Below are 17,586 nucleotides of genomic sequence, written 5' to 3'. Positions count from 1 at the left end.
ATACTTTTGTGTAAAAGAGTATTATTTAGCCACGAGAAAGAAAAAAATCCTTCCATCCTCAACATGGATGAATCTGGTAGGCATTACTATGAGTGAAAGAAACAGAGAAAGACAGACAAATACTGCATAGTATGATTTATACATGGAATCTTAAAAAACCAAACTCACAGAGGCAAGAACAGAATGGTGGTTGCCAGAGACCTGAGGTGGTAGTGGAGGAAGATTTTGGTCAAAGGGTACAAATTTTCAGTTAAAAGATGAGTAAGTTCTAGAGATCGAACATTCAGTCTGGTGATTATAGACACCAATACTTCATTAAATACTTGAAAGCACCTAAGACAGTACATCTCATAGGCACTCACCACAAAAAAATTGTAATTATACATATGGTGATAGATGTGATCATTAAGATTATGGTAATATTTCATAACATATATGTGTATCAAACCATAAAGCTGTATAATAACTTAAACTCACACAATGTTTGTTATATGTAATTATATTTCAATAAAACTAGAAACAAAAAACACAAAAATTTTTACCAAAATACTTAATATATCAGCATCGTTAGGGCCAAAAAGCAAAGAAATAGCTTCTCAAATTATCATTCATTCAGCTGGCAATCTATTTAACAATAATGTGGTCTTACAGATATGTGACAAACCTACTCTGTAGCATTATGGTATTTGCGAATACATACTACTGCATGTCCTTATCGCTTCTAATTTTTATAAACTGGAAATTTTGTTAAAGTTGGCTACTTAACACCATCACCAAAGTCTTAGAGAACAACTATTCTTGTTATACTGAAACATGAAAAATGTCACAGTCTTTTTTTCTTTTGATTTTTTTCCCAATTTATTTATTTTCAGAAAAACAGTATTCATTATTTTTTCACCACACCCAGTGCTCCATGCAATCCGTGCCCCCTATGATACCCATCACCTGGTACCCCAACCTCCCACCCCCCCCTCCACTTCAAACCCCTCAGATTGTTTTTCAGAGTCCATAGTCTCTCATGGTTCACCATAGTCTTTTAAGAAAACTTAAACATCAACAGATAATACAGCAAATAAATGCCATAAAACTTGAGTATGTGAGGGCGCACAAAACAATTTTTTTGGCAAAATGAAACTGAACACGTAAAGGATAAGCCCTGTTATTTTTACATCTGCTATACAATAAGGCCTTTGAAGGGGGTCAAAAATACATTACCAGAATGTTTGATCTTCAAGAGTTTATTAGAGAAATGGAAGAAAAAAAAAAAAAGCAAGAGCCAGAGAGAGTAGGTGAACTGCTTGAAGTCAGGCAGCTAATGGCAAAGCAACATTCAAATTAGATTTGAATGCAGAAACTCCTAGAAATTTAAGCCTCTTTCCTTTGCTAACCAGCAATCTTTGCAAATAGAATGCATTGTACAGATCTTCTTAAGATACATCTAGTCCTTCAAACTTATGTTTGATGCTTAATTGCTAGTTTTTAAAGTTAATTTTTATTTGTTCTTGATGGTCAGTTACTAATTTGCAAATCTGAGTAACTTATGATTTGCGGACTAGAAAAATATTCTAATGGGGAAAAGCTGCGAATGCAAAAACTGTTAATGGCATGCTTTACAAATACTAAGGATTTCAGTTTTCATTCTTCAAGGACCAAAAAAAATACACATGTATTTCTTAAAATGTTTGATTTAATGGAAGTTTTAGTTTAAAATATCATGTTTTATAAATGACAACAATCATTTAAATAACCCTTATTTCTCCTAAGTAAACAATGTCGGATAAAATATTTTCAAATTACTTGACTTTTTTCTTAACAAAGCAATTTGAAATTATTCAATGCATTTTTTTACTTCAAATTTTAACAAGAGGTAAAGGGGAATACAGACCATCGATTTTATCTAATAATTAGACTAACAGTCTTATTTCCAGATTACCTAGCCATCTGGGAACAGAAGTGACAAATGGCAGACGGGTTTCTGAATTCAGTCCTTCTCAAGCAGTTTTCTTCTAAAATTATTTGAGATAACTTTCTCTCATTCTGTGACTCATCTCCAAGCCCCCCTTTCAAATCTCTTTGGAGAGAAATGAAATAAAAGCATAAAAGAGAGCCTTGTAAAGTAAGTGGGAGGAGGTCTGAAGCTTTGGCTGTGCTTTGGGTTTCGGCAGCTGTCTGCTGTGTCTACAGTTTGCTTAAGTCTTTGGGCAGAGGGTAAGAACACACAAGAGTAAGCAGAGCAGAACCTGTCAAGAGACCTTTCAAATTCTTTACTCCTTATTTCACTACTGCTCACCTTCCTGCCTCCCTCACTTTTTCCCACTTTGTATTCACTGATGTTTATACTTATATAAACATGCCTAAATAAATGGTCTTACACATAAGGACACACACGGTCTTCACATAAGAACATGAACATCATCTTTTGAGGCTCACAATCTTGCTCTAATTTAAAAGGTTGACAAATGAACAATGAATTCATCCAAGACAGAATGTGATAAACTTCACTGGAAAGATGAAAAATGGGGCCACCTGGGTGGCCCAGTGAGTTAAGCCTCTGCTTCGGCTTGGGTCATGATCTCAGGGTCCTGGGATCGAGCCCCAGATCAGGCTCTCTGCTCAGCAGGGAGCCTGCTTCCCCCCCTCTCTCTGCCTGCCTCTCTGCCTACTTGTGATCTCTCTGTGTGTCAAATAAATATATAAAATCTTTAAAAAAGAAGATGAAAAATGTTACAGAGGTTTACAGAAACCTGAATACAGTCATATACCTGAAATTCACAAAAATTGACTAAAGGCTAAGCATTCTCTATGAACACTTTTTACACCTGCATGAAAAGTCTTCATAATATTAGAGGGTATGAGGGAACCACAGTTTTCCTTATTTAATATTGACACAACATTTGCCATGGAAAATTCTCAGGAAATTGTGGTTTTCACACACCTCCAGTTTCTTCCATTTCAAATAAATTAAGTAAAAAAGAGGAAAACACCTCATCTTTTTATGGAAAAATTTTATTTTGGTATATGGGTATTTTTTATGAACACAAGCATTGGGTGTTCAATTCTGAAAAGAATCTTGAGAATGTACATGTGAATACAAACAACAGTCTAAAAATGAAAAAGCTCTCTTACATGCAGTGTTCCTTCCTGTGAAAAGCCGCCTACAACAACCTGACTCAGAGTGAACTGGTAGAGGCAGAATGCTGGGAGCAGTATTCTTAATTTTTATACTTAATTTCAATTCTAGTTTCACCTAAAGATATATTGTGTCCATTTACTAAAAATAAGTAGGCAGGTAATAAGAAACAGTCCATTCAGCTGGATTAGAAGAACTCTGGCAACCTATGGCTTAGAATCCACACTGAAGGCAACAGGAGACCTTTTTGCATTGGTTGAGTTCTTATAATCCCTGAGACACCAGGATTCTAAAATGGAGTCTTACAAATTAGGGACCCACTCGAGCCTTTTCTCCTAAACCTTTGTTTTGTAGGCTGAGACCAGGGTTTAGACCTTAGATCTGTTATCTGCTAATTTTCTGCCTATAGGTATATTTTTGACCTTTCTGGGCCAATATGTGCTTTCGTTAAATGGAGTTATCATCTTCCCTGAGAAAGCTAACATATATAAAGCACCTAATTGAGTCAGCAACTGTTAACAGATGTTCACAAATATTAATTTGCTTCCCCTTATCCAGCAGTTGTTTAATATACCTGTCTTATACTCCCTACTAGATTATATATTCCTCTGGAAAATACTGAGTTTCCTATTCCCTTTGTTATCGTCCACCGCCTAGCTGACTGCTTTGTGTGCAACACATGTTTTGAATTGAGAAGTTTCTGAAATCCTGGCCCCAGCTGTCTGGAAATGTCAAAATTCTCATTCTTCCACTCTCTAGCTTTCAACTTTCATCATACGCATATTAGCTGCCTACTTAACCTTTCTACCCCTTTTCTGCGTTTGAAAAATGAAGACTTTACTATTACTACACACACACACATTGTGCGCACATATGTGCAAATGAATGCTTTCTACATGAGATCACTGTTGTAAGATCAACTGAGATAAGAATGTGTATGGAAGAACTGTGCAAGCTGTAAGATATTACATAAATTATTTTGCTCTGCCCTGATCTGATCAACAGACAGCCTCAAATGTACAGAGCTCTATGTAACAGGCTTCATTTCTGTGAGGTTATCTTTCACTGAGCTCACTTCCTATGACACACTGAAGAGCAATCAATCCTTTCTTCACAACAACACTGTTGCCTGCACCATTTTTTAGAGGTTTAATTTATTAACAGGTTTTCAAACAGAAGAACCTGAATCCAATGGGAGAATATCCCAAATGAAATAAAACACCAACAAAATAGGGGAAATCAAATAGCTTTGGAGGAATCTGAAATGATTTTTTAAGCAGGGCAGTTTCCTTTGGCTTTAAATTCCTCCAGGGTTCCATCAAGAACTTGGATGAAACAGAACTGTTTCTCCTTCCTCCCTCTCCAGTTTCCCTTCCTTCCTTGCTTTTGTTTAGAGGAAGGTATGTACAGCAGAAATGTAACCAGGTTTCACTTGACCCTTGACAGTGAGATCCTAAACTTCCTTTTTTTAAAAAAGATTTTTATTTATTTATTTTCCGAGGGCAAGAGCACACCAGCATGCGAGAGAGCATGAGCACAGGAAGAGGCAGGGGGAGAGGCAGAGGGAGAAGCAGGCTCCCTGCTGAGCAGGGAGCCCAACATGGGGCTGGATCCCAGAACCCTGGGTTCATGACCTGAGCCCAAGGCAGCTGAGTAACTGGATGAGCTACCAAGGCACTCCAAGATCCTAAACTTTTTATCTGAATTAGTATTAAAAATCTCACCACTACACGGGGGCTTCATGGCTCAGTCAGTTAAGCATCCAACTGGATTTCAGCTCAGATCGCAGGGTTCTGAGATCTAGCCCTCTAGGCTCTGTACTTAGCAGGGAGTCTGCTTGTCCCTCTTCTCCGCCCCCCACTGCCTCAGGCCCTGCTCAGGCACCCAAGCACTGTTTCCCTAAAATAAATTAATTAAAAAAATTTTCATGACTACAAATCCTGTCATATGCAAATGAATTTACTAATATAAAATAACAATGATAAGCTAATATAGATGTTTGTTGCCCATTTTTTTTCTGGATAAATGACATTCCACACACTAGAAAGTTGAAGGAAGGGTTGTAAATGGAAGAAGATACCCTAAAAAATTGATTTTATAAATATTACACATACACTAATGTTAATCTTCCAAAGTGAAAACAATCTGGCAGAGAAGATGCTTTTTACTTGAACCATAAATTAAACATTAATGAATACTTTTAAAATTTAGCAACCTTTAGAAAGCTCAAAAATTTATTATGGAAAACTGATTTTTTAAAAAATATTTTATTTATTTATTTTGACAGGCAGAGATCACAAGTAGGCAGAGAGACAGGCGGGGGGGTGGGGGGGAAGTAGGTTCCCTGCTAATCAGAGAGCCCAATGGGGGCTCGAACCCAGGACTCTGAGATCACGACCTGAGCTGAAAGCAGAGGCTTTAACCCACTGAGCCACCCAGGCGCCCCTGATTATTATTATTTTTTTAACTCTCAAGATAAAAAAAATTCTATAACATTTTTATTCCATTACTACTATTATATTTAACATGTCATTATTTTGTCTGAGATACAGACCAAACCACAGTTTAGTTTTAGTTTAGTTTTTCCTCTCTTTATGAAATAAGATTATTTACTGTAGAATTATTCTAGTACCAAATAAAGAAACTGTTATAAAATCACGTTCAGGGATTTAGTGTGGCTTTTCTCATCAGGACAATGGCACCAACAAGTTCTCCCTCCTCTCAAACAAATAAAAACCTTTCATATTCTGGCTTTCTTAAAATGTTTTAAAATCTAACATGTCTCATATCACTTGCAGAAAAGTCAGTGCTAGTCTATAAAAACAAAGAATCTGAGCATCCTTTCCTCAGGGCGGGAATAGGCTCTGGATAATCAATAAAATAAATAGGCAGAAAATCAGTAAAGACATAAATCTTTTACCTAAACAACACCAAAAACTAAGAGACCTACTTGACATTTTCAGGACACTGATGCCAAGAGAAAACATACTGTTTTCAAGTGCATAAGAAATAGTCACCAATATAAGCCATTCTGGACTATAACACAAATAAAAATCATAAAAAGTCTGCTCATGGATCACAAAGGAAACAGTCATGAAAACATACCTAGAAGACCCCTTAACTGTTCAGAAATTAAACAACATACTTCTAACTACACCATGGTGAAACAGAGTTTCAAGGGAAATTTAAAATACTGTGAACTCAAAGAAAATGAAAATACAACCTATCAAATTTAAGGGTGCAGCTAAAGGAGTGCTTACATAAAGCAACTCTGCAACACTAAATGCTTGTTAGAAAAGAAGCAATTTCTAAAATCAGTAACTGAAGTTTCCACATTAAGAAACTAGAAAAAAAAGCAAAGTGGACATAAATGCAAGAAACATGAAATAATATACATTAGAGCAAATGCCAATGAATGTGAAAACAGAGAAGCAACACAGAAACATCCATTAATCCAAAATCCGCTCTTAGGCTGGAACTCCTATGTAGACATTAGCAAAGCAGGCAGAAATGAAAAAGGGGAAATAGTACGAACAGGAGAACTGGGTAAAAGTCCCAAATGCCATTTGGTATACTTTTACTTAGCTCACTTCATTCTTTCTGACCTACAGTTCTCTCATTTGTAAAAAGAGGGTAAAAATAATCTTTCACAAGTACTAAGTACAGAGATTAAATGAAATAGTCATAAAAATTACTTGGAAAAAATAAAAATATTCTTTGCTATGATTATTAAAATTAACAAATGAATTGTTACTAACACACGAATGCCACATTAAGTTCAACATACATTTATGGACCTTGAAGGTGTGCTATCATAAGCAAAGCAAAATTCGTAAATTACCATAAAAATATTTTTTTGACGGCAATAACAGAGCTGAAGTGGGGAAAATCATCATATTCTAATAGTAACTGGGTTAAGTTTTTTTCTTCAAGGAAAAAAGGTGGTAAGAAAAAGTTGGTCAACCATTTAAAGAGGTAACTTTTTTTAAAAGAAAGTCAATCCATTGCAGACACACCTTTTTGCAGATTTTTTCAAAGCTGATATCATCACCGAGTGCAGATTTAGTTACTACATCAGGTTTCAATTCCTGTTAAAAAAAAAGGGGGGGAGGATTTTAGTTATGAGTTTAATCTTACCTATTTATTTTTGTTGGGGAGGAGCAGAGGGAAAGATAAGAGAGAATCTTAAGCAGGTTTCATGACCAGCATGGAGCCTTAAATGGGGCTCTATCTCACGACCCTGAGGATCATGACCTCAACTGGAATCAAGAGTAGGATGCTTAACCAACTGAGCCACCCAGGCACGCAGTTATGAGTCTAATTTTAATGCACCATTCAGTATTTAATGCATCATTCATTATTTTAATACTTCCCATGTTTTGCTTTTATGAAATCTGATATTAAATAAGTTCTTAATTTTAGATGAGAACAACTTCAATCACATAGTATGAAATTATCATACTATGAAAAACCACAGCAAAATGAATTTAAGATCTAATCCTCCTAGGACAAGTACACTCAGATTCCATGGAAGCCAGCAAATTTCATGTGCCATAAAATTTCCAGCTTAGTAACAGTTCTTTAATGGAAATAAGATTAATATTACTCAAAATATTAATTTAAAACTTCTACATTTCAAAGAAATTATTACCTTATTTTAATGACATTTCAGGACATTAGCAATTATATCATTTTATAGAGAGCCACTGAGCCACCCAGGCACCCCGAGAAATGCATACTTTTAATTAATGATTAAATAATTTAACCTACAAAAGACTTTTTTACATTGTGTAAGGAATTAACCCAAATTTATTTTAGAAAATTAAAACCAGAAAAGCAGAGAAAAATAAGTAAAATTACTAACAGTGTTTACATGGTTGTAATTTCATTATACACCCTTTTATATGGTTCTTTAAGAGAATTAAGTTTGATAATATAGTTCACTAAAGAATGAGAGCTTTAGATCCCACAAAAATGAAATTTCTCTTAACAATCAAGTTATGCTACCATGCATGAAAAACTACAATAAACATTTGTGTATTTTTTTCAAAATATTATTTGGAAGAAAGGTAAATAAAATCAGATAGTAGGTTTTAAAATAACACTGAGTGACAGTAAGCTAGATAAATGTGTGATATGGTAAAAAAAATAAAAAATAAAGAAACTATTCCGTAAAATTATTTAAATTATATATAGTTTTATATTTAGAGACAGAGAGAGAGACAGAGAGACAGAGAAAAAAGGAGAAAGAGTATGAAGCAGACTCCACACTGAGCATGAAGCTCACCACAGGGCTCAAACTCACAACACTGGGATCACAACCTGAGCCAAAACCAAGGTTTGGAGGCTTAACTGACTGTGTCACCAAGGTGACCCCAAATTATATTTTAAACAAAAATAGGATCAGGGCACCTGGGTGGCTGAGCTGAGTTGGTTGAGCCTCCAACTCTTGGTTTTGGCTCAGTCCCTGATAAGGGGTTATGAGATCAAGCCCTGCCTGGGGCTCCCTCTCAGTGGGGAGTCTGCTCTCTTTCTTTCTACCTCAGTCCCTCTGTCCCCACTCACATACTTGCAGCCATACTCTCTTTCTCTCTCCTTCTCAAATAAACAAATGCACCTTAAAAAAACAACAACAACAACAAAAAACACCAGGACCATAGCATTTTGTAAACTAGTTTTATCATTTAATGACAGAGCAAATATCTATCCATTTTCTTTTTATTCTCTTACATAGCTGTCCTTATTTATTTAACCAACCTATTATTGGACATTAGTATGTTTTCTGATTTTTTAAATCTTTTTATAAATAAGAATGGAGTAACTATCCTTGTATGTGCTGATTTGTATAACTCCTGAAAAATTACCACATGTTCTGTAGTAAAGAGCTATACTATGCTTTTGGAAGATGAACCGAATGAAAAAAAAAAAAAAAAGCAATACTGATATTAACGGTCCAATGTCAGAAAGATCAGAAAGCACAGTTTCTAAGAATACAGAATATTCTGTATACAGGAATACAACTGGGAAAAAATGTGTATGTAAAACAAATGTATATAAAGAGCATGAAAATAATAGACTCTTTTAAGTCTGTTGTGTGTGTGTGTGTGTGTAATCTCTTTAGAAACTAATGAGCTAATTTGAAAGATGGCCTCCCTGTCAGTTTAAAGTCACTAAAACTATTTATAATTAAAAACATCCAAATTTGGGGCACCTGGGTGGCTCAGTGGGTTAAAGCCTCTGCCTTCAGCTCAGGTCATGATTCCAGGGTCCTGGATCAAGTCCCGCATTGGGCTCTCTGCTCAGCCTCAGCGGGGAGCCTGCCCCCCCACCCCCGTCCCTCCGCCACCTCTCTGCCTGCTTCTCTGCCTACTTGTGATCTCTGTCTGTCAAATAAATAAATGAAAAAATCTTTAAAGTCCATTATTTTTTTGTTGGCTGGCTATAAGTATCTTTTTCTACTCTGTAAGTAAAAAAAAAAATCATTCTAAGAGTAAATCAGTTTAGTGTTATTGCAAATATGAAATTAATATGTACAGAAGATAATGCTGCTTAAATTTCAACCAATCCTCATACTCCCTCCAAAAGAATAAACTCAACAGGGACTATGTGAACCATGCCTTCATCATTATGAGGGGATAGAGGATACAATAAACTTCAAAGTATCTCCAAGATGAGAAACTAACACCAAACTCAACCTAGCACTCACTGCATTACAAACTTGCACAGAGAAACAGGGAGTAGAAGATTAAGATACTGGGGAAGTTGATAACTAGAAAAAGACCTCCAAATTGGATCTAAAAGCAAAACTTAAGTCTACACTATATATATGAGATACACAAAAAACACCACAATTCAAAAAGGCTAAAAATAAAGAAATTCACCAAGATATATGAGGCAAATAGGAACAGTAAGAAAGCAGGAATTGAGGGGCACCTGGGTGGCTCAGTGGGTTAAAGCCTCTGCCTTCGGGTGAGGTCATGACCTCAGGGTCCTGGGATTGAGCCCTGCATGGGGCTCTCTGCTCAGCGGGGAGCCTGCTTCCTCCTCTTTCTCTCTCTGCCTGCCTCTCTGCCTACTTGTGATCTTTCTCTGTCAAATAAATAAATAAAATCTTAAAAAAAAAAAAAAAAGAAAACAGGAGTTGAGATCATGTATCAGATGAAGAATAATTAAAGAAAAAAATCAAATAAGACACAGGAGATTTCCAAGATACGGAAAAACGGAAACATACTATTAACAGAAGACTTTTATACAGCAGTTCAGTGAAAACAGGGGGGAAAGCATTAGAAAATCTTAACATAATTAATAAGTTGTGTCTATCTTACAGATTTATTTTGAACATTTTATCTGTCTTATATTTATTTTGAACATTAAAAAATTTATCGTATAGTAAGTCAAAGTAGGTATTAGTAAGTTCATCAAGTAAAATGCTAAAAACAACATTCCCTGATCCCAATGAAAAAGCAGGAATTAAAGAAAACCAACAGACAAAAAGGCTTATCTACCCAGAATTTTTAAAACAAAACAACAAAAACTTCAAACAACTCTTGGGAAAGGAAAAATATAAACAGAAATTTCAGGGTTTCTGAAAATTAATAAGGCAACACTGCATTTCACAATCTATGGGACACATTGAAAGTGGTTTCTGAGACAAGTATATAAATAAGGAAACAAAAGTAAATGAATAGTCAACTAAAAGGAACCTAAATTATCTTTATTCTTCATTTCTCAAATGGAAAGGTCAAATCATGTGATTTTTCCAAGGTCCTATTGTTAGTAGGTGGTAAGACTGACCTAATTAACTAAAGATTAATTAATTAATTAATTAATAACTGACCTAATTAATATCTACTGGATCATAATGTATTTTATTGCCACTTTGATATAATCCAAAAGATTTCCACCATATTTAAAGCATTGATGTAAGAACTGACACAAAAGTTAAACTCTATCTCATGGTTCACAATGTCATGTGCACTGAACATGTTCAGAATCTTCTAGGTATAAGAACCTTCTAGTTTTAAAGTAGGTAGAAATGATTTATAGAAGCTTATTTATTATACCTTTCAAAACACACAAAAAATAGGTGTTTTTTAACAAGTGTGAGGCACTAAGCAACCCCAGCACCTAATTCTGGAAACTTATGTGGTCTTTCAGAAATACCATTGGGAAAATGTTATAAAGGTTCAAAATACAGAATATGCTTCACAGGGAAACTGAAATTGATCTGACTTTAATGAGGCTGAGAATATTTAAAGAAACATGAGTGCCAATAAGAAAGGCTGGGCATTTCTTGGGTAAACTACAAGCAGGAGGCACTGTCAAGATCTGTGAAGGGTTTGAAAAGTTAGTAAGTAAGCCTGACATGTGGCTTACTTACTGTAAGTAAGTAAGGAAGCAAGCAGAAGACATAAAACTCTTGGGCCTGAGATAAAGAGTGGTTTACTACTCAAGTGCCAGAGTACCGGCTCTCTATCTCATCTGTTCTTTCTGAAAAAACTCAAAAACCCCAGACACACAGTAGACAATAAACTTAAATTATCCACACAATCAAAACTAAAGAAGCCTTTAAGGAATGTAATACCTCTGAAAAATGGCTACTAAGCAGAGAACATATTCTTAGACTGAAGAAGGGAAAAGCATCTGTTTCATCTGTTTACATTCTTACTTTGACAGTATAACCAGCAACACAAATTAGGATTATAATAACCTCTACCTTTACAACATAAGTAACTATTATTTGCACATTATGTACTAGGTTACTAGGTTGAATGGCTTTCCAAATATGTCCATGTCCCAATTCCCAGAGCCTGTGAGTGTGCTACCTTACAGGGCCAAAGGGATCTTGCAGATTTAACTAAATTAAGGATTTTAAGATGTGTGCATTATCCTGGATTATCCAGATGGTCCTAAAGTAACCAAGAGTCTTCATGGGAGAGGAGCAGAGAATAGGAGTTAGATAAAGAGAAACAGGGTGGCAGTGGGGGAGGGAGAAAGGAAATGAGCAAGAGCAGGAGACTGAAACCTGAAGATGCTACCCTGTTGGACTTGAAGATGAAAGGAGGGGCCATGAGCAAAGGAATCCCAGTGGCCTCTAAAAGCGAAGATGGCAGGAGACTGATTCTCCTCTCCAGAGTATACAAACTTGATGACACTCTGATTTTAAGGCTTCTGACTGTTAGAACTCTAAGATACTATATCCTTGTTGTTTTAAACCATTAAATTTATGATAATTTGTTAGAGCAGCACTAAGAAGCTAAAATACTTTCTATCTCCTACCAATCTTCATATTATTCATTATACTGTATTATTTGGACAAGCACTCTGTACCATAAATAATGCCCAGAGTCAAATATTTACCTTATATTATTGAAGTAAGATTTAGATGCAGATGAATGACTTAAGCATTCCTTATGACAACACTCATTCTTGGGTATTTTGGAGCCAGCTTGTTTATTGCCTGTTTTAAATATAAGCACATGACAGCACAGGGGATGCTATCTCCTAAGTTTAGTTCATACAATACTTTTAAATAGTATTTAAGTAGCAAAACTGTATAGCTAGGAATGCTATACCAAACCTAGAATTTTTATTTAGTGCTAACGTAAGTAGACAGTGAGAAGCTAATAAATCAAATGTCTTTTTAGACAATGCAAAAACGGAAATAAACAGTATATTATGAAGTTATTCCTCCTTCCCTGTATGTTTACTCATTAAGGGATCAGGTACTGCTTTCAGAATAAGACTCCTGATGTACTATTATAAGTGAAATCGAAAGCACTTCTTCAGGAGGCAAGAGGAAATTTAACCCACAGCCTTTCTTAATGTTTCTAAGAGTCCACTGTGGAGTCCACTTGGGAAGTTCATGCTAACTTTCAGAATTCACAAAATGTCTCTTATTTCTCTATATTCTAGATTTAGGTACATTCTGACTCAGGATATCTAATATACTTTCAAAGGAAGAAGTTTTAAAAAACATTTTCATTTTTCTTGGATTGAGTGAAAAACTAAACAAGGGGTTATAATTTGGCTGTACAATTTTAGTCATATTTTAAGAATAAATTACCCTGCAAATGGGTTATGAAAGCTAGCTGCTATACCAAGATTCATTAAGGTTCACTAGGGATACTGGGAATGGACTTTTTTTTTTTTTTTTAAAACATGAAGTAATTCACAATTTTCAAAGAATACTTGGGATGATTGATAGTTCATAGGATTTCCAGCTGTCCTATCTTACCTGAATGCATCTATTATCTTTGTTATAAATGAATGGTTCCCTGCAAGAGTTTTAAAAGCAAGTAAAGTTGCAAGGTTTGTGGATAAAACTCCAAAAAGCCTTAATTTAGGAAAAAAGGAAAGAACTCTGAAAGACAAACGGTACTGAGAGGCTTGAACCATAAAGAGTTCCAACAATTTCAGTTTTCTGCCTAACAATTCAGAAGTGGAGGTGCACTATAACCAACCAGCTTGTTGGGTGACAGTTTTGTTTCAAGTGCATGGGAAGGAAACAAACCTGAACATGGTCAGGCAGTAAGCTAACTAGTCAAACTGAAATGGCCTAAGGTACAATATAAAACAGTCTCAGAATAATTTATGATTAAGTTAACCTTTGCCTTCCATTTTCTTGATATAGAAATGGAATGAAAAGCCTAGAGTGTAGGTTCTTCAAGGGTAAGAAAGGTGTTTTATCTACCTCTGCCTATTAGACCCCAGTACAAAACATTTACTGAACAGAACTGGATCAGACTAAAGAAATTTAAAATGCCTATTTCTAAGTGAGAAAAGAGAAAACCTAAAAGAGATCAGTGAAGTCTCTCATCAATAGAAAAGTCAAATTCAGGATTTGCCAACAACTATTTAGTGCAAATGTGGGCTTTTTCTTTATGAAGCAAAGCTGAAGAGAACAAATTCTGGAAAGGATGGCAAGGAGGATGAGTAGGGTGTTGCAAGGTGGAGAATTTACTGCTCTAAAGTATTGTACATTAATATACTTCCTTAAAAAAAAAAAAAAAAGGAACCAGAGAGGGTAAAATACTACCACTTAAGGAGTCACTGAAACATACATTTTATGTTGTGAATGGGTAGGAACCACATTAGCTAATAAGTTAGGCAGGTGGCAGCTAAAAGGTAAGACTTTAATCCCTCTCAGAAAAGATTTTAAGCCAAATGGAAAACTAAGGTCCACTTCTAGGCCCTGCAGCAGAGATTTTACATAGCAGCTATTTATTCATTCCAAGGTCATTTTACAAGTACCTACTTTTGAAAGGTTATCTGGTCCCCTCATGCACCTGCTTAAGAAAATATCCATTAACAATGTGAGAGAAAAGACACTAGTTCAGGGCTTGTGGGATAACCGTGCATTTTGCAATTTCTAGTGTATGGAGTTAATTCCAAATAAAATGACTAACCAGACAGGAACACTCAGTTTTCTTTTATATAAAATTAATTCTAAAGCCTTTTTCCAGATAAAAGTAGTTCTCTTAAATCTTAGAAAGGTTTTTCACTATTTTAAATTGAATATAACTTGGGACGCCTGGGTGGCGCAGTGGGTTAAAGCCTCTGCCTTAGGCTCAGGTCATGAGCTCAGGGTCCTGGGATCGAGTCCCACATTGGGCTCTCTGCTCCGCAGGGAGCCTGCTTTCACCTCTCTATCTGCCTGCCTCTCTGCCTATTTGTGATCTCTGCCTGTCAAATAAATAAATAAAGTCTTAAAAAAATAAATTGAATATAACTATGTCAAATATTCAACAATTTCAAATGTAGAACAATTAGCATTCTTCCATGTGGTAATTTGCAAATTTTATACCAAAGTTGTACATTATGGATGTAGGGAAAAAACTACCTAGATACATTTCAATTTAGGAAAAAAATTTTTTAACATTTTAAAATCCAATAAATATGAGCAAACACATTAAATGACAACAAAAAAAAGGTAAGTAGCAAAAACACAAAGCCATTCGCAACTAGAAAACCATGGATCAAGGATAAACAATAGGAAAATGAAAATACCAGAGTTAAATTACAGATGCAAAATATGGAATACTGCACTAAACAACTCTAAAAAAGATTCATGCTAAATTAGACAAGTAAAACCTGAGCAATTTTATTCAATTGTAGAGAAATCCTATAAAGTGTTTTTCACTTAAAAAAAAAGTTATCGCCAATGCAAGGAAAATAGAAAAAATATCAGTAATTTACTAATTAAATGCTGACTGACTTCTGAAACTGGGCTTAAGTAGTTTCTTTTCCTTGACTTCCTTATGACTCAAGTCTGAAAATCTTAATCTTGGGATTTTTTTCATTTGGGAGTTTCCTCATCAGTGAGCAGGGCTCTGTTGACTTGTGTAAAACACAACTTCTTTCATTGTTAGATATTCAATCCAGCTTTACTTTCTAGCATCAGTATAATTTATTTTTTTATAATTAAGCTTTCAAATAATTAGAATTATCCAATCCATCTCAAAGATGAAATAAAGCATTAAATTCCTTATAATTTATATGAGAGGAATTGCACTCCATTCGCTAAAACATTAAAATTGCAAGACACTTAAGCTATTATGTAATTCTACTCCCATGCAGAAAAAGGTTAACTCAGCAGGCCTGGGTTGCTCAAACTCTGTACATAACTGAAAAAGGTGTATCTTTAGGACTGGCCATTGGCCAGCTTCTGGAGATGAGTTCTGAGCCCTGGAACACAGGATACCAATTTGATCAGATAGATGAGCTAACATTGTGACTTAGGGTGGCTATGTCTATGCCACTGATGAGGACAGCCATGGTGATTTTTTTTTTTTTTTTTAAAGATTTTATTTACTTATTTGGCAGAGAGAGAAAGAGATCACAAGCAGGCAGAGAGGCAGACAGAGAGAGAGGGGGAAGCAGGCTCCCTGCTGAGCAGAGAGCCCAACTCGGGGCTCAATCCCAGGACCCTGAGACCATGACCTGAGCCAAAGGCAGAGGCTTAACCCATTGAGCCACCCAGGTGCCCCTCCTTTTGCTGATTTTTATCTGTATCCTTGAACAGTAATAAAATATTACTGTGAGAATAAAAGCTTTTTTTGAGTACTGTGAATCCTTCCAGTGAACCAATGAGCCTAAAAGGAAATGTTAACCCAAGAAAGGTTAAGAGATCCATTCAAGGTATTATGACAAGGCTGGGTCTAGAAACCCCACATTGTGCTTTTTGCCATATTCTGTTGTCAGTCGTGATAAATCAGAAATGGTTTTCATTCCTTCCTTATCACATTCAAGTAAAGTTGTTCAAGTTTCCTACATGAAAAGAGGTCATTCACTAATAACAAGACTGATCAGAATATTCCAGTTCCTTTATTCCACATTATGCTGAATACTACTGCTTTGCTTATATTCAAAATGGCGAATTTAATTGGAATGAGGTATTCCCAATTTTGATTATTGGGCTATCTCTCTTTCCTTCTTTTTTCCAGAGGCTTTTGAGACCCGCATCTTCTGACTCGTAACTAGATAACCACCGTAGTGTTGTCTCTGAGTCAGTGGGCAAAGTATGTTTGCAATCAAACTGTTCCAAATCACACTGTGGGCAGGGAGACTGAGTCAGGACAAAAAGTAACTTGGAGGCAGTAACCATGCTGACTTTTTTTAATTCCAAGAGGCTCTCATTAAGGTAGAGCTTTTAACTTCATAAAATAGAAGACAAAATGTGACTAAAATTGGAGTATGTTTAGGTTATGAGGGGTAAAACCAGATACAAAGAATTAAAGGGTGACAAGAGAAGTCTGAATACTTAGAGATTTTATTTTTGGGAGGGACAACTTGGAAATGAGGCAGGAAATGTATTTCTCTGAAATACAGAATTTGAAATAGCTCGTGAGAGAGCTACTGACATCCAAATCTTCATGCTTTTCCACAGATGGAAATCTCATTATGGTTACCCTACAGTGACAACAAAACTGTTCTTAAATATTGTTCTACTGTTTCCTAAATACAGTTCTACCAGATGGAACTTCAATAAGGTATACTCTGTCATCATACTGCCAAGGGATTTTTTTTTTTTTTCCAAATAAAATATCTCTGTCTTCCTCCTTTACCTATTCCTGTGTTCCCTATTGCAACTAATGGCATCTCCAGCCTCTGCTGCTCAGAGGAGACAGCTCAGAGTCATCCGACACTGTGGGCCTCTTCGTCATGCTTCTGTTATGTTTCTATCCCCATTTTGCTTTTTCTCCTGTACTGTCTGTTGAATTTGGTTCCTTCCTGTGGACAGCCATTACCCTACCTGTAGGTTCAGAATTCCATTATGGATATAATCCCTACAGCAAGGAGGTCAAATAGGAAATATTTCCAGTTTTAAGATAAAGGAACAGACTAAAAAACACACAATTAGACAGAGTACAAAAAAGGTATCAACCCAACTTGTTAATCTTAAGATGTGACACAAGTAGCTTTATTCTTCTTTGCTTTTTTAATTGTACTCTTCT

General features: G+C 35.7%; 1 protein-coding gene across 1 annotated transcript in view; it reads right to left on the bottom strand.

Moving 5' to 3' along the window:
* The window catches only part of SRFBP1 (serum response factor binding protein 1), a 67,105-nt gene that overhangs the window by 16,195 nt on the left and 33,324 nt on the right, over positions 1-17,586 (bottom strand). The window contains exon 4 of the mRNA XM_044263626.1: positions 7,147-7,218. Within this exon, the coding sequence (XP_044119561.1) occupies positions 7,147-7,218 (72 nt within the window). The remainder of the gene's footprint in view (positions 1-7,146; positions 7,219-17,586) is intronic.

Source organism: Neovison vison, chromosome 1 (genome assembly GCF_020171115.1).
Source record: "Neovison vison isolate M4711 chromosome 1, ASM_NN_V1, whole genome shotgun sequence".
Classification (NCBI taxonomy): Eukaryota; Metazoa; Chordata; class Mammalia; order Carnivora; family Mustelidae; genus Neogale; species Neogale vison.
Note: the sequence above shows the minus strand (reverse complement) of the source record. Positions and strands in the feature narration are given on the sequence as shown.